Consider the following 24009-nt stretch of genomic DNA (forward strand, 5'->3'; position numbering starts at 1 on the left):
TGGTCCTGTAATAGATTGTTGACCTGTCTAGGGTACCTACCTATACCTTGCTTCTACCATGGAAATTGTTAGGAAAAGCAAGTTACCCCACGACCCTGTATTGGAATAAGTGGTATTAAAAAAAAGGATAAATTGACATTTATTTATTTGGTTTCAGGGTCTGTGCAACCCACTGATCTCAGGAGCTATGCTGCAAGAGACTTCATGCCCCTGCTATGGTCACCCGAGGTAAACAGGTCTCTAGGTAAGAAACCAGACAAAGTGAAGTTCAGAAGACCCCTGTGAAGAGAAACATTATTGATTTGAAGTTTCTGTTTGCAGGTCTGTGGTGTGGTCCAGGGTATACGCGGGTATATGGAGTATACCTACTTCTTTTTCAGTCAGCATTGATATGCATGAATAGATATCAGAATTTCATTTTATGATTATATATAGACCCATGTATATGTATGAATATACATTTATATTTGGACAGTTTTATTTTAAATCTAATGTTAGAGTGCAGACTTTTGACTTGTAGTGTTTCTCCAGTATGTACATATGCTTGTGCATTTCTAGTTTTATGTACAAATGTTATGTATGATTTTTTTTTTTAAATAAATGCTTTAAATAAAAACACACAACACCCATTTTAACTTTTAATGTTTGTTACACTTAACTAACAAAAAGTAGACATGACATGCAGTGAAATGCTTGTAGTGTAGGTTCACTGCGCACCTGCAAAATTAAAACAAGCAATAAATAATGGCAACTTTCAATGGCTAAAGAAACAGACTTTCAAATTGTCTGCTAGACTTTGTCTCATACAGTATACTGAATCTTGTATATGTATGTTCTGGTCCAGATTTACTTTTCCAACTTCAGTGGTGGGTTTTAAACCAAGTACTTCTCTCTTCTTGACCCAGATATTCCAAATATATACCTGACAATAACGTATAACATAGAGCTGAGAAAGGATGACGATCTGGAATGCAAAAACAAGAAAAAAAGATATTCATCTATGGAGCGATGAACAGTTGTCTGGTTCAGCTCTCAGTGAAGTGATGGTTGCCATTTTAATCAGCCTCAGTTCTTGCTGTTCTCTTCTTTTACAGCTAGTGCATCAGAAGGTTTTGGTGGACAAAAAAAAAAAAAAAAAGAAAGAAAGAAAGGCAAAGAAAATTGAAGAGCAGGTCAGCATATCCTTCAGTTTCAGACAGAGGGGTTCTGGATGACGATCAAAAAATAGTCCTTATCTGTTGAGACAACAAGATAAAAAAAACAGTTAAACTCAAAGTGAAAGAACAAGTTGGATTTGAATGTAGTGGATGCTAAGAATCATTACTGTCACCTAACAACACGAGATTTATTGTGATATTTGAGTTTACCAATTATAAATCTGTTATTCTTTAATATAAGAAGAAGCAGGAATGACAAAGCTGTGGATTATTATTCATACGCTAACCTGGAGCAATCATAATCTCATTCTTCTTGGAGCGCACACGCAGGAATGTAAGGTCGTTCTGGGGGTCAATGTCTCGCACGGTGCTCCTCGCCTTCATCACCAGCTGGTGGATCAGTCCAGCGTACTGCACTGTGCTTGAGTTGTCTAGAGTTGTCTTAATAGGGATTCCTGAATAAAAACATTGGTTCATTTACAGATTAAATATACAAGGAATCACAGTTCTGAACATGTTAAAGACATTTTACTGGATACTTTTATTCAAAACAAAAAAACCAGTAAACAAAAAAAACTATACATGGGATATTAAAACAAACTCTGCCAACCACAACGAAACATTCAAGGCAGCGTTCTATGGGGAAATAGTGGAAAGAATAAATGTGTAAGGAACTGAAAAACAAGAACCTAAAGACTATGTTAGCAAAACATGTAGCAAAAGAACTACAATATTGGAATTAAACATTACTATTGTTAAATCTGATTAAGATGGTTTTACCCAAAACTATTAGACCAGACAATGACTGTACTCTCAAAAGTGACTTGTTAAATACTTTATTAATCCCAGGAAGTAAATTATGTCATAAATCAATGAGACTGTGTCTCAGCCCAATTATTTATCTTAATAAATGTCAAACACAAAAAAAAGAAGATTGGTGGATGGATTCTTAATAAGATGACAAAACTTAAAAAAGCCTGAAAAGTAGCAAAGACAGAAGTCTTGGTTTAACTCTTCAGAATTATGTATCTATTAATAAAACAGATCTTTATGGTCCACTGATGTGGAAAATTTCCAGAAATAGGTCTATCAAATAAGTTGATAAGACTATCAGAAGAATATCAGATGAACAGATGTATATAAAAATATAATTTAACTTTTATTACCCGCTGACTACAATACTGAACAGACTCCACTTTAAAAATGTTCCACAGTCCTTTTTTTGGACTAAGTTTGTGGTTCAGACTGGCATGCATTTGTTTACAGCTTGCTAGACTGAAAATGATTGCTCTGTTCTTTATATCTGTTGCCATGGTGACAAATTCAGGAAATGAACACACTAGGCTCAACTCAAATGATCTCTGTGCTCTTCTTTGGCAGGTCACTGTGTGAAAAAAAAACCCCCAAATAAGTTTGTTTTACACCAACAATTTCTAGTTTTTAACTTCACGTTTTTAACTGTAGCAAGATTATAAATCATTTTCAGATCTGAACCTGTCTGACACCAGAATCCTGTCTCAATGGAAAACTTCCAGCCAAATCAATATAAATCTATAAGTCATAACAAACTTGCTAAATCTAGTCACTTTTCTAGTCCTTAAAATGTTTTCAGCTTCATTAAGGACCAAAGGAAATCTTTAGCAAGCAGATACTTAATGAAAACACCTACGTTTTATTCTAGTTTTAACTATTTACTGGGATAGACCCCAGATTTAACTTCATAATCTCAAATGTCATATTTTGGGGTCTACAAAGGTCTTAGGTAAACCAGGGATACCACCTTTTGTTGGTTGTATCTGAAAGTTTAATCTGAAGTGGTTTTTACCTTCTGAATTGACGATGATGATCCCCTGGACGCCTTTCTGACTCTGGATTCGTTTCAGCGTTTCCTCCACTTCAGACTGAGGAACAGCAAAAGCAGTGATAACGCTCACCAATATGAGTAAAACATCATCCAACAATAAACTAGACTAGCTGTAAACAAGGTTTGTTTAATAAAACTTTGGTCTGTTATCAGCCGACTACGCCCGACTAGCATCACCCAGCTAGCTACAATTAGCAACTTATTAAAGACTCTTTAGTAAAGCACTGTAATTATTCATGTCATTATTAAAAAAAAAAAAAAACACATGAAACAAATGTTTTTATTTAAAAACACGTCAAACAGTCCGAAAATCCCACCATTTTAACGTTTGTGAGGTAAGATGTTCTTCCGAAATGTTACTCCGAGATCGGCAAAACAGCAGCTTTCACTGGTTTTGTTTCCAGGAGACGAATACGATCACATCCGGGGCAGCTGTCACAATGGTGCGTTTCATGCCCTGGGAAAAATGACAGGCCTTCCTGAAACCATTTTCCCTTGACTTTTTCTTTCCTGGATATAAATACCATTGTTGACACGGTAATAAAAGTATAGGCAATACTATTGGTTGCCGTCCACTTGTTATTATCAACAGAAACACGGGAATAGTGATGGAATTTTTTTTTTTTAGTGTAAAAAGCCTAGTGTTGCAAGCCTGCTCTGCGCCTGGTTAGGTTCAGATAAGCAGAGTTATATAAAATAGAAGTAAAGTAAATTAATTTTTTTTTTTAAAAAGTAGAAGTCCTGCCGTGTTTTTCCAAGATACCAATGCATTAAAAACAGTGCATTCAATATACTTTGCTGTGGAACTGAGCGAATTAAATTCACCTGGTTTAGTGATTGGTTGGAAAGAGCTGCCGGACAGGAATTCTACTTTCTACACCTCTGCAGATAAGACATCAATTCATGTGAAAATTGTTCCTCCTAATAAGTTAGTTCTCTTCAAAATAAAAGAAAAAACATGCGTGATAGTCTCATAATTTTGTGGATGACTGGCATACATTTTAACCAAACGTGAACTGCCCAGCTAGAGGCTCCTTTATGCGCTCGATCAGAATTTAAATGTTGCAATTCCCACTGCACACCGTGTCTTTAAATGCAACCTAGTATCTTCTTGGTGCTGTCCATACCAAACAAAACGACTTTACGGATGTCGTGTCCACATTTTAGACCAATTTCTTTCCATGTAAAATAACAAATAAATAAATACAAAATGTTGCCCAAGTTTTTAAACATAAAATTTAAGTTGAACAGAAATTGACCCAGGCAGCAGAAGGATCAAAGTTATATCTTTATTTGTGATCCATTTAATTGTTTTATTACATAAAATCAATAACTGACTTTACAATGTTACAATATACCTTAAATGAAGCAGCAGAAATCTGCATTACATGAGACAGTGGATTTGGCAAAGTAGAATACAGTTTTTCCGCTAAAGTAAAAAATTAACCTGTATATAATTTTTGTACTACTTCTTATAATAAAATATTTAGTATTTTACATATAAAATTCAAAGCAGTAAAATTATGATTGAGATGCAAAGAAGACCTGCAATATGTAAACACCAGAGTCTGAGTGGAGTGACAACAAAAACTTCTTTAAGGTGAGTTCAGACCTTCAGTTTTGAGTTGGACCCACCAATAACCCAGAACATATTTAACATTTTGATCGTTTGAACTTTTGTCCTGAAAACGTCTTTTAAAACAACACTCATACAAATATCTTTTTAGGTTATGGTTGTATTTTGGTACCGTGGACCTGGAGAAAAAAAATTGTTATTTTATTTTTCAGAATTTTGTTTGTTCCACCAATAAAATGCTAAACAAAGAGAGTCAAGAAAAAAAAAAAGGTCAGAACTAAATCAGAGAATTAAGAGTAAAGTTTTAAAAAAATGATCAAAGACAAAGTGTAAAGAACTTTGGTATTAACAACCACTTTACCCAGTTGGCAAAGCATTAGAAAGTCCTGTTAAAAAGGAAGCTGATGGAACACAATAAAAACATGACTCGATCCTACTTCTACTGAGTGTCCTGTTGCAGCTGATTCTACATTTGGTTCTACTTTTTAAATACAATTTTAATCAATGAGGAGAAGGGAAAATCTATCTTTCACTTATTACCAAAAGCCAACAAAAGATGTCTGAACTTAAAGGCTTCTCAGTGACGTTAGGCGTGTTCTAAGTCTTTGAAGACACAAACTCAACAACAAGCAGCAGTTTTATATGAAGCTGTAAACTCACTTGTTTGAGGCTAAAAGGAAAAAATGAGATGCTGAAAACAGCAGCAGAGGTAAAATGTCGCTGAGTCAAAGAGAGATGGATGGACAGACATCCCCTGCAGTGACTCAAACTGAGCTCTCAGAAAACGTTTGAGTTCAACATAAAAACTTGTACACTTCTGTCCCACAGGCTTTCTCTCACGTTATGGTAATAACACAAGTGTTGTGTGAATTCCTCTTAAAGAAATCAACTGAAAATGATGAAGAGCTACAAGGTTTTCATCTGATAGGATACGATATAGACAGTTTGATCTCAATAACCCCAAATACTGCTGACGAAAAACTCCCATGTTAAACTTTTTTATTATCTGGAAGCCAACAGATATTAACACTGAAATCAATATTTTCAATGATCCTATTGAATCTAGAATATAATTTGAAATATTTCTCCTCACATATAAAGCTCTTCATTGCCAAGAGGACTGAATCAAAAGGAGATGAAATAATTATTTGGTTTCCTAAGCTAGGCAAACATGAATTGCTTTATATGAACACAGTTATTATAAAGACAGCTAAGGTGAATCATATAATGGATTCATTTTAAATGGATTATAACTGGACTATCATGAACTGGACTGACTGGAGCAGAACATCCTGCTTTTTATAGCAGTCCAAATGACCTGGAATTGAGCGCAGCTTCAGGACTGCTTTCTCTCCTTCCATTAAAAATGATGCAAATCACAATAAATAAAAGGCGTGTTTTCACCTTTATTCCAAATTAAAATGAGAAACACACCAAAAACATTTAAAAAAAGAAGAATTATTTAACAAAATATGAAACTAAAATGGTTGAATCAGAGATTCAACCAAGATAAAATGGTCAAAACATGTTGAGGTTAGGTGGGTGGAGCTTCACGGCACACGTGTGTTCAGTAGCCTCATAGAGTTTAAAGAAAGATTTATTTAAAAACAAAGGCTTTGCAGGTATAGTGCAGTAAACTGTGTTTTTCTGTTTTTCTGCTTGTTTGGTTTGGGTAATGTGCAAAAACTACTGAGATGATAACTAAAGTTAGGGTGTCTTCTGCTGTCATTGTCATGGTGCGATTGCGCGATAACACATGATCTTATATAGGGGAATGGACCATCAGAGGATATTTAAACCTTGAGATATATGATGCAGTTTTATTTTACTTGATAATCAACTTACCACTGATGAAGTCGCGGCCTCTGTGAAGTGGGATCCAGTGTTGTTATAATTTATTAAAATACAGATTTCTGTGGTCTGAAATCAACAGCAATATAAAAACAAGATAAAAAAAAACATACAAACAAACAACAACAACTACAACAAACTGCTGCAAGCTGCTAACAATCATCTTTCAGTCACACACATGCAGCTGGATGGAGATGTCACATCATACCAAGAAGAAAATGGTCCAACATCAAAGTTAGTGTAAAAAGAAGGAACATTCCACATTAGTGTTGAAGCCTCAGGAGGAGGTTCAGAGATGACGGCGCTTCATCACCAGATAAACTTTATGACTTCCTGCCTACACGTCTAAGAAAAAGTGGAAACTGAGCACAGCGTCATGGATACGCCGTCCACAGCGATGGGTAAGAGGCCAGTATCTCTGCTGCAGATGCGTAACAGTAGGCAAACACATCTGAAACACCAGTCTGACCAACACCGAGCTGGAAACCCAGAGACGCTGGCGTGCATTAATTTTGTATATACGCACACATAGTTCAGCAAGTTAAATCACTGCTATATCACTCCATTACGGGCGTCACTATAGCAACGCGCTAATCCACTCGTTCAGATCTGCTGGTTTTTGACAGGGGAATGAGAGAAACGGGCTGTAGCTTGACAAAGGTTGTGTGGCATAAAAATTACATCGAGGCCAACATGAAATAGTTCCTGTATGTTAGCATATTTAGCTTTAGCTTAATTTTTGTAAAAAGAAATAAACATTTGTCATAAAATATTTACTGTATGGGAGCATAGGATAAAAAAATTTAACAACATGGACCCGTGCATTACATGGTTTTAATGCATGAATGTAGAACGCCACAACACGCCTTCTTGTTGTTTAATCCTACCATAATATATGCGAGGAAGTGAGATTAATATAGTTTAAGAGCTCGATGTGTGACTTCTATTTCTTCCCCCTAGTCCATAATGAATTCAGAAAGTTTACAAGAACATACTTCAGTGTATAAAGAGTATTTCAGTACTTTGTAACCTGTTACTTTCATATGACAAAAGTTTGTCAAGGTACATACATTCTCACGGCAGGTAAAACTTTGTGTGTTGAGATCCAAAGTTGTTTGTTGTACAACTGTGTGTGTGGAACTTGGTGTACAGAACATTTTGATGGTGGGTCTCATTCAGACGGTTCATCGCTTACAAAATAGTGCAGGCGGTCGGATATTTGGAGGTAAACACTTTGTTCTCTACCCCGTACACAAAGAAGCTGTAGTCTTTGCCATTGTAGTCGTAGAGAGCGTGAGTCAGAGGCACCAGCTCGATGGTCTGCCGCTGTGGACAAACAGAAGACAAACATCATGACACCTGTAATTGGACATTCATCCTCTGTAAAATAGGATGAATCTCACCTCCAACCATCTGAACAATCTGAAATGTCTCCTTGTGTATAAACTTATCTGCTGCCATGAAAATAGGGGTTATGGTGTGGGATGTTTGATGAACAGGATGCAGAAAGATTCAACCTTATACTGATGTGTTTACTTATAAACATGGTGCTGGAGGCGGGGGGACTGAAGTCACCTGGGAAAGCCATTTCTGTCACTTCCTTATTTTTATCTACTCACTGCTGGTTAAATTTAAGCTCTTAAACTTTAGTTGGGTTTGAGAAACATACAAGTCTCTGTCACATTAATGCAACGTATCTGTTAATGATGGAGAAACACACTTTATCAGATGCCCTGGTGGACTGAGATCTGGTGACTGTGGTCGTTGGTACCTTGGTTGTGACAATGTCTACATGGATTTAGTCATGTAGACATGGCCAAGATGACTGACTGAAGTTCAAACTGAGCATCAGGATGAGGAAGAAATTAGATTTTTAGTGAATTTGAAAATGGCACGGTTGGTCTGACTATTTCAGAAAAATCTGATCTACTGGGATTTTCACACACAACTACCTCTAGAGTTTACAGAAAATGTTCTGAAAAAGAGAAAATATCTAGTGAGCAGCAGTTGTCTGGACCAAAATGTCTTATTGATGTCAGAGCAGAATGGGCAAACTGGTTAAAAAGGCAACAGGAAGTCCAACAAGCACTGGTTTCAACAAAGTTCTGCAGTACAGCATCTCTGAACACACACTACATGTCAAACAGTGAAACAGATGGTCTACAGCAGCAGAAGAACACACCAGGTGCCACTCCTGTCAGCCAAGAACAGGAAACTGAGGCTACAACTCACACTCACCAGAACTGGACATTAGAAGATGGACAAAGTTATTTGGTCTGACGAGTCTCCATCTCAGCTCCATATTCAGACAGTAGGGTCATGTATTCATCCTACCTTGTATCAATGCTTCAGGCTGCTGGTGGTCTAATAATGTGGGGATATTATTTTTGGACCCCTTAGTACCAACATGGCACGGTTTAAACACCACAGTATATCCAAGTATTGTTGCTAACCATGTCTATTCCTTTATTACTACTGTGTGGCATCTTCTGATGGATACTTCTTGCTTCTTGCAATGAGTTCACTGGACTCTAACAGCCTCCCCAGTTAACAGATCTCAATCCAACAGAGCAGCTTTGGGATGTGGTGAAACGGGAGATTTTCATCATGGATGTGCAGCCAACAAATCTGCAACAACTGTGTGATGCTATCATGTCAAAATGGAGCAAAATCTCTGATGTTTCCAACACCTTGTATCTATGACAGAATTGTGGCAGTTCTTAAGGAAAAAAGGGTCCAACGCGGTACTAGCAAAGCAGAACTGATAAAGTGGCTGATGAGAATAAAACTCACTTTATATTGTTAAAAAAAATTTAATTTTTTGGTTTAAAATGGTGAAAATTTTGTAGTTAGCATAGCCTTGTCAGAACCTTGTTTACTGAATTTACTGTTTAATTCTCTTTGATTATTTAGGAAAAAGATTAAATCCTATTGCCCATAAATTCCTGAAGCATCAGATTGAAAATAAATCTGAATAATAAATGAAATCTTATTTAAAGTTGGAGCTAAAAGCTAAACAAATATTCATCGTTAAAGTTGCTGTTTTAAGTATTTTCTTCATCAACTGACTCCAACATTCAGGGAATTGGTAGAATTAAAGAATATCCATCATCTAATGTCTTTACACCACTGAGTAACTTTGTACCTGCTGCAGGACGCGGCTGGTGGACGTGAAGCGATGAAGGTGTTCGTTAATCAGTTTTGTTGACACGTCACAGATCTCCTGGTCAGGGAAACCCTGGATCGGATACACCTGATACACACAATAGAGACACATCGAATCATGACTTCGATCCAATCCCCCATCCTGAGCATGCACGCGGCGACAGTGGGAAGGAAAAAACTCCTCTTTAACAGGAAGAAAACCTCCGGCATAACCCGGCTCTGGGAGGGCAACCATCTGCCTCGACTGGTTGGGGTGGAGACGACGGGAAAGACAGAACAACATAATAATAACAAAATAATAACACAGTAAAGAACATTTAAGATTTAAGGGGAGCCCCATCCAAAAGGCTCCTCTTGGAAAAGTAAATTACCATCATTTCTGGGCTATAAAGTGCATCTGAATGTAAGCCGCACCTTCACCTTCCTGCTCTATTTTCATCTTAAACAACCACATTGATCGCCTTTAACATTTTGTTTTACCACCACTTAATTCGCAAATGATGAACACAAGCAATATCTTAATTTGAAAATGCTGAAAATCCAGCAGCCAAGGTTTTTACCTGACCTCTGTGAGTTAAACTTTTGCAACTGAGATTTATCATCTGTCTAAAGATGCACAGTTTGGACTTTGCATCACCTTCCAGTTTTTATATAAAAGTTTTTAGTTCAGATCCAGCAACAGTGTCTGGAGGTCGAAACTCATGCAAAACAACTGCTTGGTTTACCAGCACGTTCTCATCAATGAAGAAAGGGTCTCCTGACACTTTCTCAAATTTCTTGTCGGGGAAGTCTGGCTGGCGGTCTGGAATAAAATTACTGATGTTGTTCTTCCTACAAAGAGACAAAAACAATGACATGAAGAAGAGGAGGAAGAGTTGTGGAAGGACTGTGTGCAGCTCTAACATACCATGTGACTGTGAGCTGGATGAAATGCAGCAGGTTCTGAGCACCGTGACAAACCGTGCAGGTCTTGTAGCCATCGCCACGGCAGCTCAAACACCTGAAGAGTGGGAGAGTTTTGAAGTTGATCTAATTCTCCGTTCATTCAGTGTCTATAACTTAGAAATGTGTGAACAATACTATGAACTGACAGTTTTTGCCTTTGCAAAGTTGTCCCAAAATAACTCAGAATAATTAAGAACCAGGGTGGTGTGTACCAGATACCAGGATACACACACAGCTTATGGGATGACTACTGACAATGTATGTGTGTATGACAAGACCTTCCCTTTTTGTGCTACAAATGATGCGACAGGAAAGATTATTTGAGCCAGAGATGCTGAACTACCTTCTAACCTAGTGGTTCCCAAACTGGGGGGATCACAGAGGGGCCCACACCAAGATTTAATAAGCCATGGGAGTTTTGACATTGGACACATTTGTAAAAGTACAAATGGGAAATGATCCACAATAGATACTTTAATGAAAAAAAAAAAAGAGAGAAGAACATATGATGGAGCATATTTGCCCCTGCTTGACCAAATAACAGTCAAGTAATGGTAATAATATTATCACTTAATATTATGAAGTATGAAGCCAAACAAGTTACAACACTGCTGGGGGACTTTTCATCCTGAATATAAAGAAAAGCCTGTAGGTTACTTTAGAAATAAACCATCCAACTATTATAGACAGCAGAGTTGTTTTACTAAAGCAGCATCTGTCGCACTGAAAACTTGGCTCACCTGAAGTAGTTTACAGAGATTCCTGGTTTAAAACGTTTCACACTAAAGCAGAAGAATGGATAATAATACTGACACTGACATGGTTTTAACCATAGTTAACTACAATACAGCCATTAATCTATGTTTCTTTGGTTCATGTGAGCTGAAGGGGGGCTTGACATTATTGACATTGATGAAAAGGAGGCCCTGCAGAAGAAGTTTGGGAACCACAGTTTTAACCCCTAACCATATTCCCAAATGGATCAGTCTTATAACAAAACCAAAAAAGACAATTAGTTTGACTTGAGACTCTGTCACTAAGGCTTTACTTGGTAGTAACAAACAAACTCCTCCAAAAGAAAAACATCAAAGCAACAGATGATGCATTCAATAACCAAAAGTGAGTGTTTTGTCAGGCTTAGGTGGGAGGACAAGTTCATGAATGACTTCTCACAAGTTTCTGTTGCACTGGGAATAACATGTGCCTTGATGAGATTCGCATATCATTACATTTTGTTTGCATTTACTTATAGTGTCACTTCTTTTTTTGCAACAAGGGTTGTACATTGATATTTGTGACACACCTCCAAGGCAGAGATAATCTACTGAACCCGCTCTCAGTTCACACTCGCAAATCTTCTTCCAGCATCAGACAGAGGACTGGACGTACCTCTTACGTCCCCGGCCGTGACAGGAGGTGCAGCGTTTTTTCCTGGTCCGACCATGACCGTGACAAAAAGTACAACGTTTCTGCAAAATAACATAAACTAAGTTAATCGGGAATAACTGATTCTGTATGATGTAATGGGGATTTTTGTGCAAACTCATCTGCAAATCATAAACGTGCTTCATAAAACTCATATGATTAAACAAAACTAACTTCCTTGTTTTTTCTATTTCAGATTCTTCAGTTAAACAGCCCATCATAATCATTTTCTACAGGCAATGTGAGGGTCTCTCAGGGACTGACTGGCTGGTTATTGTTGGTTTGACATAATCATTAGTCAATGCTTGGGTCAACCAACCACTGGTGGTGTTATTAGTCGGGCCTTTGACTAACCTCCTTGTTGGTAACATTTGAACAACATCTGAACAAATCCGATGATCTGCAGATGTTTGTTTCCAATCTTATGAAGTCAGGAATGTGTACAAACTGCATCACTGGACTGAGCTGAAGCGGCATCATCTCAAATAAAAAAGTGAGGTCGTTAAACCCAGAAACCTCACCTGACCTCTGCCAAAGCAGCTAGTGCAGCGAGTTCTTCCACAGCCGTGACACTTGTGACACACCTGAAACACAGAGCCATGTTACACCGAGGCGACAGCAGGTCAACGTGACAGAGATGGAGCGGAGACAGAAGAGCTGAACCTTGACAAACGATGAGTGCGGCACCCTGATCTTTTCCACCTTGTCGGTGTAGATTTGAGGCAGCAACACCGGGATGTCCCACGGTGGGGGACTCATGCCGTACTGAGGACCATCGACAGGCTGACCTGTTGGAGCAAAAACAGACAATGGGACCCAACTGCTCATTGCTCTTATAGTTATGGGTAGTCTAGCAAACCATTACTTATGTAGCAATGGGGATGTTACCTGATGCACTGAGAAGTACCTCGCTCCATTTCTCTAATATATTAATGTATAAATATTTGCCAATATTGCCGTCTCTAACTTATTTCTCCTTTTTTCCGCAGGTCTTCCTGAATAAGTGCAATTGTACATGTTGATCTGTCTTTCCTGTCCTCTCCACCCCAACCAGTTGAGGCAGATGGCTGCCCTCCCTGAGCCGGGTTCTGCCGGAGGTTTTCTTCCAGTTAAAGGGGAGTTTTTTCCTTCCCACTGTCGCCACATGCATGCTCAGGATGGGGGATTGGATCGAACTCATGACTCAATGCAATCAGTTGCTTTCTATTAAAGGATATGTATGAATTGGCTCGAAATGATGTGTATGTAAAGTTCCCTGTGACAACATTGTTGTGAAGTGCCGCTTTACAAATAAAGGTGAACTAAATTGAATTGTATCAATAACTGAAAGGCTAAAACTGAGCTGTGGGACTGGTTGATCTTAGATCAGTTCCCTTATTATTTAATGTTATTTCCTTTTCCTTGCTTTCTTGTTTTCATTTCAAATTATGCTTTTTATTTTCTGTTTATTTTCTCAGTAAAGGACTTTGAATCATCAAGTAGTTGAATTGTGCTACAAAAATAAACTTGCTTTGCCTAATACTTTCTAACCTGATAGATGTGTGTGTGTGTGTGTCTGTGTGTGTCTAATGAGACACTTCATGGTCTTCACTTTCAGATTTTAGTGTGTTTAGATAAATAAAAAACATTTTAGGAGCTTCTTTTTTAAAACATTTTACTTGGTTTTACTAAAACTTGACTCAAGATCTACGGCTTTATTTACCAAGTTTCTCTAATATCTGATCATGGCTGAAATCCAGTGATCATTAACACCATTAACATTCCCACCAGCCTCAGCTGAGGCTTTTTTGTACTCTGAGTCCTCTGCTGTCTGTAAATTAAGGACTTCCTAACAAACAAACCCCAGTAAGTCAGATTGGGCACCTCTGTTTCCCTGGACTGTGTTCTGATTCCTGCTATTTTCACCCCCACAGCTGCATCACCTTCTCAGTTCCAACATCCTGGTCTAATTTCCTGATGAGACAGCTGCTGTGGGACGATGAAGCATGTACAGAGACAAGACCCAGATGCTGGTGTAATGACAAACATGTCGACCTCAACACCAGGAAAACAGAAAAAGTCAAGGCTTATTTCTGGAAGGTTAAAGACCACACATCACTTAGGACTGAACATCGATGGAGAATAGGTGGAGGGGGTCGAGTTCCTCTGACTGTACAACACAGAGGAACTGGGCTGGACACTACCCACATATTCAAGAAGCACCAGCAATATCTCTTCTTCCTGAAAATGATTAAGAGGGAAAAACTCCCTCCACTCAGCTGGAGAAGTTGCACCGCTGCACAACAGAGTGTCCTAACCTACATATGCAGGGTGCCATACCCCAGCTGCTCAGCAGCACAGGGGAAACATGCAGACGGTCATCAAGATGGCTCAGAGGATTGCTGGCTCCAGCGCAACACTTGGATGAGATCAACCTCAACAGTCTCCTCCAATGTGCCTCTATCTGTTCACCACCCTCCTCTTCGGCAGTCATGAATGTCTGAATCAAGAGTTTGCAAAGAAAAAAAATCAGCTAAAGACTATCAGGCAATCGCATCCAAGCCAAACACAGTTGAAACTCCAACAAATATATGGAAATGTAATGTAACCATGAACGCAGCATTGTCCACTTCAGAGCTTCTACTAATTTTCTCCACTTCAAACAAAACCACATAAACAACACTCTACAGCGGCTGCAGTGAAAAACATCAGATATGGATCAGATTCAGTTTAGAAAGTAATCTGGGTTAGAATTAAAAGACTTTTTGCAAGACTGTAAAAAAAGTCAGATTTTGGGCACTTTTCAATCAATCAAAATGTTATTTATAGAGCACATTTACAATAATCAGCCCAAAATGCTTTACATAGCAGAAATAAAGAGTAAATATTGACTAAAAAAAAACCAAAAAAAAAAAACAAGTCTTAACACACTAAAACATACGACTCACTCAAAATCATGACCTTCAACTTTCAGTCATATTCTCTCACACACTTACACAAGTTACAGGTAAATCACAGGCAGTGTGATTTTTCGAGAGGCACCTGCCTGCAGACCTCCACTGTGAGGTCGCTTCCGGTGCAGGCTCCACTGTCAGTACGCCTCCACTGTCAGGACGGTCAGAACAGGAAACAATTCAAAATAAAAGCGCAAATCTGTTTATGGTACTTCCGGTTGATACATTTCAAAATATAATCGCAAATGCGCTTTCATCTAATCATTTGCCTCTCAAATGATTATTAAGTACATGAGAGCTGAAATTCCTTGTCTATTGTAAAAATCGTTTTGTTTTAATTTATTTATATTGTAAACGTCAGTTTCTTACTTCCACTTAGGAGGTTACGTTTTTGCCGGCGTGGGTTTGTTTGATTGCAACATAACTCAAAATGTTAACGGCAGATTTCCATGAAATTTCCAAGAGGTCCTGCCTGTAGACCTCCACTGTGAGGTCGCTTCCGGTGCAGGCTCCACTGTCAGGACGCCTCCACTGTCAGTACGCCTCCACTGTCAGGACGGTCATAACAGGAAGTGCAGACTTTTTTTTTTCACCTGCCTGCCGTTTATTTCAGAGGAGACCAGCAAGCCAGGATATCTGTCCCGAATAGCAGTGAGTTGATGATTTTGCGTTTCCACAAAAAGTAAATACTTAGTTTTAAATCTTCTTTGATAACATAGATGCTTTAAAATAGCAACGTTAAAGAAGTCATTAATAAGGTGATGCAAATGATGGAATGTTACATGTCGGTGTGGGTTGTCGTTTTGATGCTAAGTGAGCTAACGCCAAAGTTAGCTTTCGGCAATGGCGGTTAGCGTCAAGTCCTTAAATTATATGTGATTATTAACTTTTCGGCGCATCACGTAAAGTAACTGTTCGCATTTGTTTGTATGTAACAATATACATCATTAGGCAATATACGTTAATTTAACGTATATATAGTTTATATACGATAATATAAACATGCATTTAATATCTTTTGAAGATGCATCATTCGATCGTTTGTGGAAAGCCTGCACTGGAACGCTGCACAACATGCTGCAGTAAGTTCCACTGCCCCTTCTGTCCAGTAAGCATGTTTAAACCAAGCCAACCAGCCAGACTTCAGCGGCATTTGGAGGTCCACATGAAAAATGCTGTTGCATTTAAAGGTAATTTCACTCCATTTTAGATTAAAGTTGTACAGACATGTATATATTTGCATGTATTTGTGTCTAACCCTCACTCACATTAGTTGTGTGTCATTGTCTAATATAAACATTTTCTGGACCTACTCTTAGATAAGAAGATCTGCCGCTGCAATCTGAACTGCAGGAATGGGGGACATTATCATTGTCCTGTTTGTGACAATACCATAGTTAGAAGGATAGACATGGAAGCACACTTAAAGTCTTGTCCTATACAACAAATGTCCACCTCGGCTACTGCAAAGTCCAAACAGAGTCAGGATTCATCCATGTCCTCCCAGCAACCGAGTTCATCTGTTACATCTATTCCTCTACTTCCACCAACTACAATATCCCCATCACCAGACCTTGTTGTGCAAAAAGATACAACCATATGTACTATTCCTTCTGCCCAATCAATTCAAACATCTACCATCCACTCCTCAGCAGAGACACATATGACACCATCATCTTCTTTGGTTTTCTCTGCTGCTGCACTTACTTCCCAAGAGACTCAAGGTCAAAAATCCAAACTTAAAAAAGTTAATTGTCCCCTCTGTACAGGTACTTATTTAAAGAGAAACTTGGCCAAACACATCCAGAGGAAGCACCGCAAAAAACTGAAGGATGTAACAGAAACTGATCATTTAAAGAGTGTTTGTGTGGATGCCAAAAATGGGATTTCTGCTGTCCAAAAAGGAGGGCATGGCTTTTCAGTTCCCATACATGTACAAAACAAAACCTGGGGTCGAGTACACAGGATTCAGTGTGAGTTGGAAGAATGCAACCAATACTCCAAAATGGCATCACGCAGTGGATTACCCTTTACACAATGTGAACACATCCGCTCTTGCAATACTGTACAGACATAGCTACTGAAGAATGCCTCAGAGAAGAAGTGTTGACAGAAATGTTGCACTTAAAATTTTTTGGTGATACCAAGAAGTTAACCTGTATGAAAAGGCAAAAATATGCACAGGCAGCACATGTCCCTCTATGTGTTGAAGTATCGTTTGAGGAAAGCTCAAAATACCTTTGTTTTTCAGTCCATGAGCCAACTTTACATTATTACAGTCGTCTTGGAAGGATATTTGTAACATACAATTCATCAGTAAACACATGGCATTGCCCTTGTGCCAAACCAAGAATGTCATGTGCCCACAAAAATATTAGCAAATGGCATTTGTTTCAAACGAACCAGGATGTGTTCAGAACAGGAGAAATCAATACACCAAAAAAGCACCAAGATACTGTCTGTCCACCATCAGCAGAAGTCTTCAAACAAGTTGTAGAGTATACATACAGACATAGAAATCTTCCAGCTAACTTGCCAGATGACATTGTAAAACCAAGAGCACTCACAGACTATGTGACAGAGTTGCAACCATCAGAGACAGTTTGTGCCGTCTGTCCAGGGGCTGTAAATCTTGAAGAGTCAACCAGAATCTCCAGAAAAGCCAGAATAATTAGCATGAATGGGGTAATTGAAAGTAAGTAACTTGTGTTTTGCTGGCTATTGTGGAAATTGGCAGAACATGTAACACTATGTTAATGATGTATTCATGATTTATATACACCAGATGTATCAACCTATTTCCGAAGATGTCCAGTGTGTCACATGACCTATAGATACCAGGAATGGCAGGACGGTCTGCATATTGTATTGACCCTTGAACTGTGTGTCTACCTGAGACGTATACCGTTTATGACAAATACCTGAATACATGTGTTGGCATATTTGTCATTATAATCTTACATTGTTGTTTTTTTTTATTTTACTCTGCATCTTCTACAGAACAGTGTCTCAGTGTCCAAGGTATTAAGTGCACTTGAAGGCCTGAGGAAAGTGACAATTCCTGCCAAAGATAAGGTTCTGCATGCCTACTGCCACTTTGAGGCACTGACAAGCCATGAGTACTCTTTCTCTTGTGTTTCCTGTGGCTACTATCCTCCAGTAGTTGTAATGGACCTCCACAAGAAAGGAGTGTTTAACTTCCCTGGTAAGTCACAGTATCTTCTGTGTTGGGAAAGAATTATCTCATATTATTTGCAAAACTAGTGAAATGATTTTGTATTTCAGTGAGTGACATTAAAGATATCCCTGAGAACTTCACTGGTGAAGTTAACATTGAAGAATTCTGGGACTCTGTACAGCTGGAGATGATTTCTCGCGGGTTTGTCCAAAGTATGTATATATGTATTGTTCTGTAAATTAGTAATTAGCCTCACTTAATGATCCAGTGCATTGAAGCATATTAAGAATGTCTCACATACTTTTCACAGGTGGTGCAAAGAACAGCTTCAGTTTAAGGCCAAGTTTGGAGTACTGGGGTCTGTGGATTGGAAAGAATACGCGTCAGTCTGAGATGGCGTTAAACACAGAATTTGAAAAAGCTTCCTCAGCAAAATCTTCCATTGAAGCTGAAGTCAGCATGGTGTCAGAGGACCGACTGGTGGACGAGCTCATGAAGCAGAAGGTAGAGTTGTTGTGTATGAACATGTATATTTGTTTGAGATGCATTGTGTAGTAACATCTTCCTTTATATCTTGTCTGTATTTCAAACGGTTTCAACTGTGCGTAAACTGTGTATGGCCTGCAATTTGGATGTGAAGGGATCACGGATGGATCTGATTCTCAGACTTCGGCAAGAGATGAAGACACGACACTCATACGACAAGATCTTTCAGAAAATCTGGGGAGCATCTGGTAAAATTCACATTTAATATTTAACTGCACAACTACATAATAATGTCTGCATGTTTATTATAAAACTTTTTAAAATTTTCCATTGAAGGTGGGTGGTCAGTGATTCTCTGTTCACATGGTGTGGTGTACAGTTTGAAGTTTAAACCTGCGTGCAGAATCTCCACGAGATTTTGCTGACCTTCTTCTATCCTGGAAACACCTGCCAAATGTCATTGTTTATGACTTTGCTCGGGGTCTGGCAACTCATGCCAACCTGCGTTGGCCAACTATGATACCTTTCAGACCACATGAAGGGAGATTGGCGGCATCGACACCACAGAACATCACAGAAGCTCAGCAGAACAAATTCAAGATCTCCCTGCCATGGCTGGTTGAAATGTTGCAGAATCCTGATAAAAATGGGCATCCATGCACTGGCTCCTCAGACCACTATGTCTTGTATGACAAATTCCATGAGACCAATACCAAAGACCCACAGGAAGTGTTGAGGAGGATCAACCTAGTTCCAGAACTTCAGGGTTCATTGAATAGCCAGGTGGCCGAGCAATTTTTTTCATGTATGCGCAAAAACAACTACTTCTTCAATAACATGGCACCCTCAACACATGTTTTTTTTGATGAGAAACCTAATACATCACAGAAACAACAAAACAAATGCTGAGCTTTTAGAAAATCAACTAAGGAGAGGACGTGACTCACACCGCTTGCAAAACATCACTCTGGACAAATTTGGACAAGCAGTATTTGGTAAAAACTCATTTAAAGACAAGTTTTGTTTCTTTGTTGTAATTGAAAATATTATGCTTATGTTGCTTAATGTTGACTTCTTAAACCTCAGGACCCCCAGCACCCTGTATGCCTACACAGCATCATCCTTTAGCAGCTAGAACACCTCAGCAGCTACATGGGCTCCTTATTGACCCAAACACAGGTAGGCAGTATGTTTTCATAAAATCCACACAAAAAGTAAAAAGTACAAAAAATATGAGCAAAATTTTATTATTTAACTCCATTTTAATAGACACCAAGGTCTGTGGACCACATTGTGAAATAATCACAAAAAGCGAGAATTTGAGACCATGCCGAGCATCATGGACCTTCAAGCTTCATCCTGCCCAAGAGCAGCTGGTATGTATTCTTAAAAGAAAGCAACAGCTGTGTGATTATATGAGACAGAGCTACGTGCTTCTCATCTCAAAGCCCTATCACCCAGGTTCCTATGTTATCATTTTTTATTTTACATTTGTTATCATTTTGTTTTTTTCCCAACAATCAGCTCAAATATGTATTGGACACTGACAACCCTGCAGGCGAGCTCATTGTAAAAACAGAAAAAAGTTGCCTGACCCGAGCTGACTTCTGGGGGCTTGGATTGAACAAGGAAATGGAATCAACCGTAAGTTAACATCTGGACCCATTTCATTGTCAGCTCATTGTGTTATGACGTTGCTAAGTTTTGCTTTGTCCTTGGTTTGCAGATAGGAAATGCTTGCTTCGAAGTCATTGAGAAAATTGCTCAATCCCAGGTATAAAGCATATTCATTTGCATGAAAAGATATGCATGGTAGATCTGTTCCTGATTTAAATCAGTGATGCATGTTCATCCGAACAGTCCTTATTTATAATTTTATTGACTTTTTTTTTTTTTAATCTATTAATGCATTTGTCCTTTAGAAAACTGTCCCAGTCACTAAATCCTGGCAATTGGACAGAGACAACTGGATTACAAATTCAGGTAAAAATATAAAGAATGTAAAATATATAATAATGTCTTATAATAGTTGAATACTTAATACTTGAAAATAACAATTACCTAATTGATTTCTTAATGATACCGAGGGTTTTCCACGGCAGCTGTATGGGATTGACTGTGGCATCTTCATGTTGATGGTAGGAGACATTATTTGTTATATATTAATTATTGGTGTAATTCTGTGTGGTTTAAGAAGATAAAAATGGCTGGTTTTATCCTTAGTATGCTCTTTACACCACACTGGATGCTCCCTACGACTTCTCAATTGTAAGTAGATTCATGCCGTCAAACTAAACTCAAAATTACAACAACTAAGTTTTTATGACAGTGTGTTTTTTCTCTCTCTCAATTTATTTAGATGGACATGCCCCTTCTGCGACAGCGGTGGTGTATCATCCTCATGGAAAACTTTGACCTTGGAAGGTGAGACTGCAAAGGTTTTGATGCTTTAATAGATTAAATTTGTCATAAGAATATTTTAAATTGATTTCTATTATTTAATCATTTTTTTGAGACATGGAAAGCTGTTTGCCCACTGGACAGATGCATCAAAAGCCCTCCTGCGAGGTGAAGTGCCACTAGTGTTTAGGATGACGAAGAGGAAGCTGAATGAGATAACTGAGGTCAGATTTTAATTTTGTTTGAGTTCCAAGTACGCTTTTCTTTTGTTTCATGTCAGAAACCAACATTTATTTTTTTAAAAATCTTTTTTTTTCTGATTACACAGCAGTTGTGAGGTTGCTTTAGTGAATATGCCATTCACAAGTTCAGGGCAGACCTGCTGTCTGCAATATAAAAATATAGTCTCTAGATAATGCTTGATTGGCCAGAAAAATGTTTGTTGAGCTCTGTAATACGTCCATGTGTACTGATTAGAGGAGGACACTGAAGGGATCTTTTCTTTTTATTTTTTGGATCTTGTGTTTTGAATATTACAACTGATCTTTTTTTAAATGTCAGCAGGCTGAGGTGTCACGCAGACTAGACAACATGGACACACCAGTGGAAGGGATAGGCTTTTTCACAGTTTTTCCACACAATCAATTTTTTTTTGTTAGATAACAATAGTGGAGCAGATATGGCACAGATGTCTTTTCCACAGGACTCGGTGGTCGATCGCATTCTTCGGGATTGCATAAATGCAGCTGAGTGGGTTGAGAACAACAAACAACTTTTCTCTGCTGAAGTGGACCTGCCTGATGTTCTGTGCATGGGGAAGGAGCACCAGGCTGAGGCTCTTCTGCAATATGGAAGAATGTCTCAAGAGGACGAAGTGGATGATCATGAAAAGGAATCAATCCTGGAGCCGTTCAAGTTTAAATTTTACAGCACTGAGGACATGTGGAAGTTCTGTGAGGAAATTATGGACAAAAGAAATTGTTTGGCCTATTGTGAATGTCTCACACGTGAGTGAGTTTGTGTTCAAGAATAAAGGACTACAGAACATTTGAGCATGTTGTAACTTGACGTTATGTTTTTTCTCGTTGATGGATTAATAATGAACTTAGATTGTATTGTAGATATAAAAAAAATAGGGTTGTATGTAGTGGTACATAGGTGTTACAGCAGCACAAGAACATAATTAGCTTCCACATGGAACCAAAGATAAAAAAAATGTTACAGTGGTAAAGAAGAAAAATATAACTGAAAAACTCATTTTAAAAAATGTCGCAAAAGACCAGTGCAATAAAGAAAAAATATTATGAAAAGGCAGTAAATGACTAAATACTGTAAAGTATACAATTAAAAATTAGATTATACAAATGGCAATTTAAAAAGAAAAAAACTTGCTGCCACTAGCACTACAGGACAACATCTGTGTCCAACCAGACTTGCAGCAGTCTGTCACTTATCTGTGCGGTTTGATTTCCTGCTTGTGTTCTTACTCTGATGTACGTCACTTTGGAGACAACCATCTGCTAAATAACAGTAGAATAGAAAATAATAGATGATCGGCAGGCAGAGAAAAGAGCAGAAAACAAAACACAGACCTGTGGCAGTCCTGTGTTTCAAACTGATGCTTAATATTTGAAAGCATTAGACCTTTCTGAGGCCTGCCCTTAGAAAGTTCCCAATCCGTGAAATCAATGTTGGGTGGACTTGCAAGTCTAATTGGCAATGAATCAAGGTGCATGTGGACCATGTTAAAAGCAGAGGTGTATGAATAAAATCCTGGTGTGTGGATGTGCAGAATCCAGATGTTTGGTGAGTCCAAAAGTGTGAGGCAAACTCTTATGTATTGTTTTATCTGACAGGATATTAGAAAGCTGATATTTCAAAGCTTTCAAAGAATATAATATGTTGGCATATGAATATGAGTAAAAAATTAGTATACCATGATTACAAATATTTAAATATATAAATAGATACTTCTTATATAAATAAATATATAAAGTATAAAAGACAATTTCTGCACAAGCTAATGTCTTTCTTTGCTCTAAATAGTTTTCATTGATTATTGACCTCTTTTCAAGATCCTCAATTCAATTCAATTCAATTCAACTTTATTTATATAGCGTCAAATCACGGCAATGCCATCTCAAGACGCTTTACAGACAGAGGGGAAAACATAATGAAGGCCAATTCATAACAGCCTATATAAGGAAACCAACAGATTGAGTTGAGTCCAACTCAATCTCCCATCCTGAGCAAGCACACTGGCAACAGTGGGAAGGAAAAAACTCCCTTTTAACAGGAAGGAAACCTCCGGCAGAACCCGGCTCAGGACAGGCAGCCATCTGCCTCTGCTGTGTGGGGGGAAGAGGACAGAAAGACAACAGACAACAGGAACTGCTACTCCCGGCCAGGGAGACCTGCTGAGACAGGAGACATACATGTTAATGATGCAACACTGTTAGGGGGGGGGGGGTAAAAGAAAGAGATAAAGAGAAAAAGAAAGAAGCTCAGTGTATCAGGAAATGTCCCTCAGCAGTCTAAACCTATAGCAGCATAACTAAGGGATGCTAACCATCCCTAGCTATAGGACTTATCAAAAAGATAAGTCTTCAGCCTAGTCTTAAAGGTGGGGAGGGTGTCTGCTTCCCTAACACTAACTGGGAGCTTATTCCATGAGAGGGGCCTGATAACCAAAGGCTCTGCCTCCTGCTCGGCTCTTTGAGACTCTAGGAACCACAAGTAAGCCTGCAGTCTGCGAACGAAGTACTCTACTTGGTATATAAGGAACAATGAGGTCTTTGATATATAGTGGTGCCTGATTGTGGAGGGCTTTATATGTAAGGAGAAGGATTTTAAATTCTATTCTAGATTCAACAGGCAGCCAATGAAGATAGGCTAAATGGGCCAAAGGACAGGTCAGGGTCAAATATTACTCCAAGGTTTCTCACTGTAGCACTGGAAGCTAAAGTAATGCCATCCAGGTTCATTGCAAAACCGGAAAATTTAGCTCTGAGTTTTTCAGATCCAACGAG

At 38.5% G+C, this 24009-nt stretch overlaps 2 protein-coding genes across 2 annotated transcripts in view; both read right to left on the reverse strand.

The window, feature by feature from the left end:
• Positions 1-631: 631 nt before the first annotated feature.
• On the reverse strand, positions 632-3424 carry dynlrb1 (dynein, light chain, roadblock-type 1). Its single transcript, XM_079242810.1, has 4 exons — positions 3339-3424; positions 2983-3058; positions 1445-1612; positions 632-1235 (listed from the first exon to the last, which is right to left on the reverse strand). Exons 1-4 carry the CDS (start codon positions 3339-3341, stop codon positions 1192-1194), a joined length of 291 nt encoding a protein of 96 aa, XP_079098936.1. The 5' UTR covers positions 3342-3424; the 3' UTR covers positions 632-1191.
• Positions 3425-4385: 961 nt separating this feature from the next.
• Positions 4386-24009, reverse strand: part of LOC306757551 (protein SSUH2 homolog) — a 49985-nt gene continuing 30361 nt past the window's right edge. The window contains exons 6-12 of the mRNA XM_079242635.1: positions 12647-12771; positions 12505-12567; positions 11948-12027; positions 10521-10613; positions 10339-10444; positions 9594-9701; positions 4386-7774 (exon numbers count right to left, since the gene is read on the reverse strand). Coding sequence (XP_079098761.1) covers positions 7640-7774; positions 9594-9701; positions 10339-10444; positions 10521-10613; positions 11948-12027; positions 12505-12567; positions 12647-12771 — 710 coding nt within the window. The 3' untranslated portion in view covers positions 4386-7639. The remainder of the gene's footprint in view (positions 7775-9593; positions 9702-10338; positions 10445-10520; positions 10614-11947; positions 12028-12504; positions 12568-12646; positions 12772-24009) is intronic.

This window comes from Telmatherina bonti, assembly GCF_933228915.1.
Source record: "Telmatherina bonti genome assembly, chromosome: 6".
Taxonomy (NCBI): domain Eukaryota; kingdom Metazoa; phylum Chordata; class Actinopteri; order Atheriniformes; family Telmatherinidae; genus Telmatherina; species Telmatherina bonti.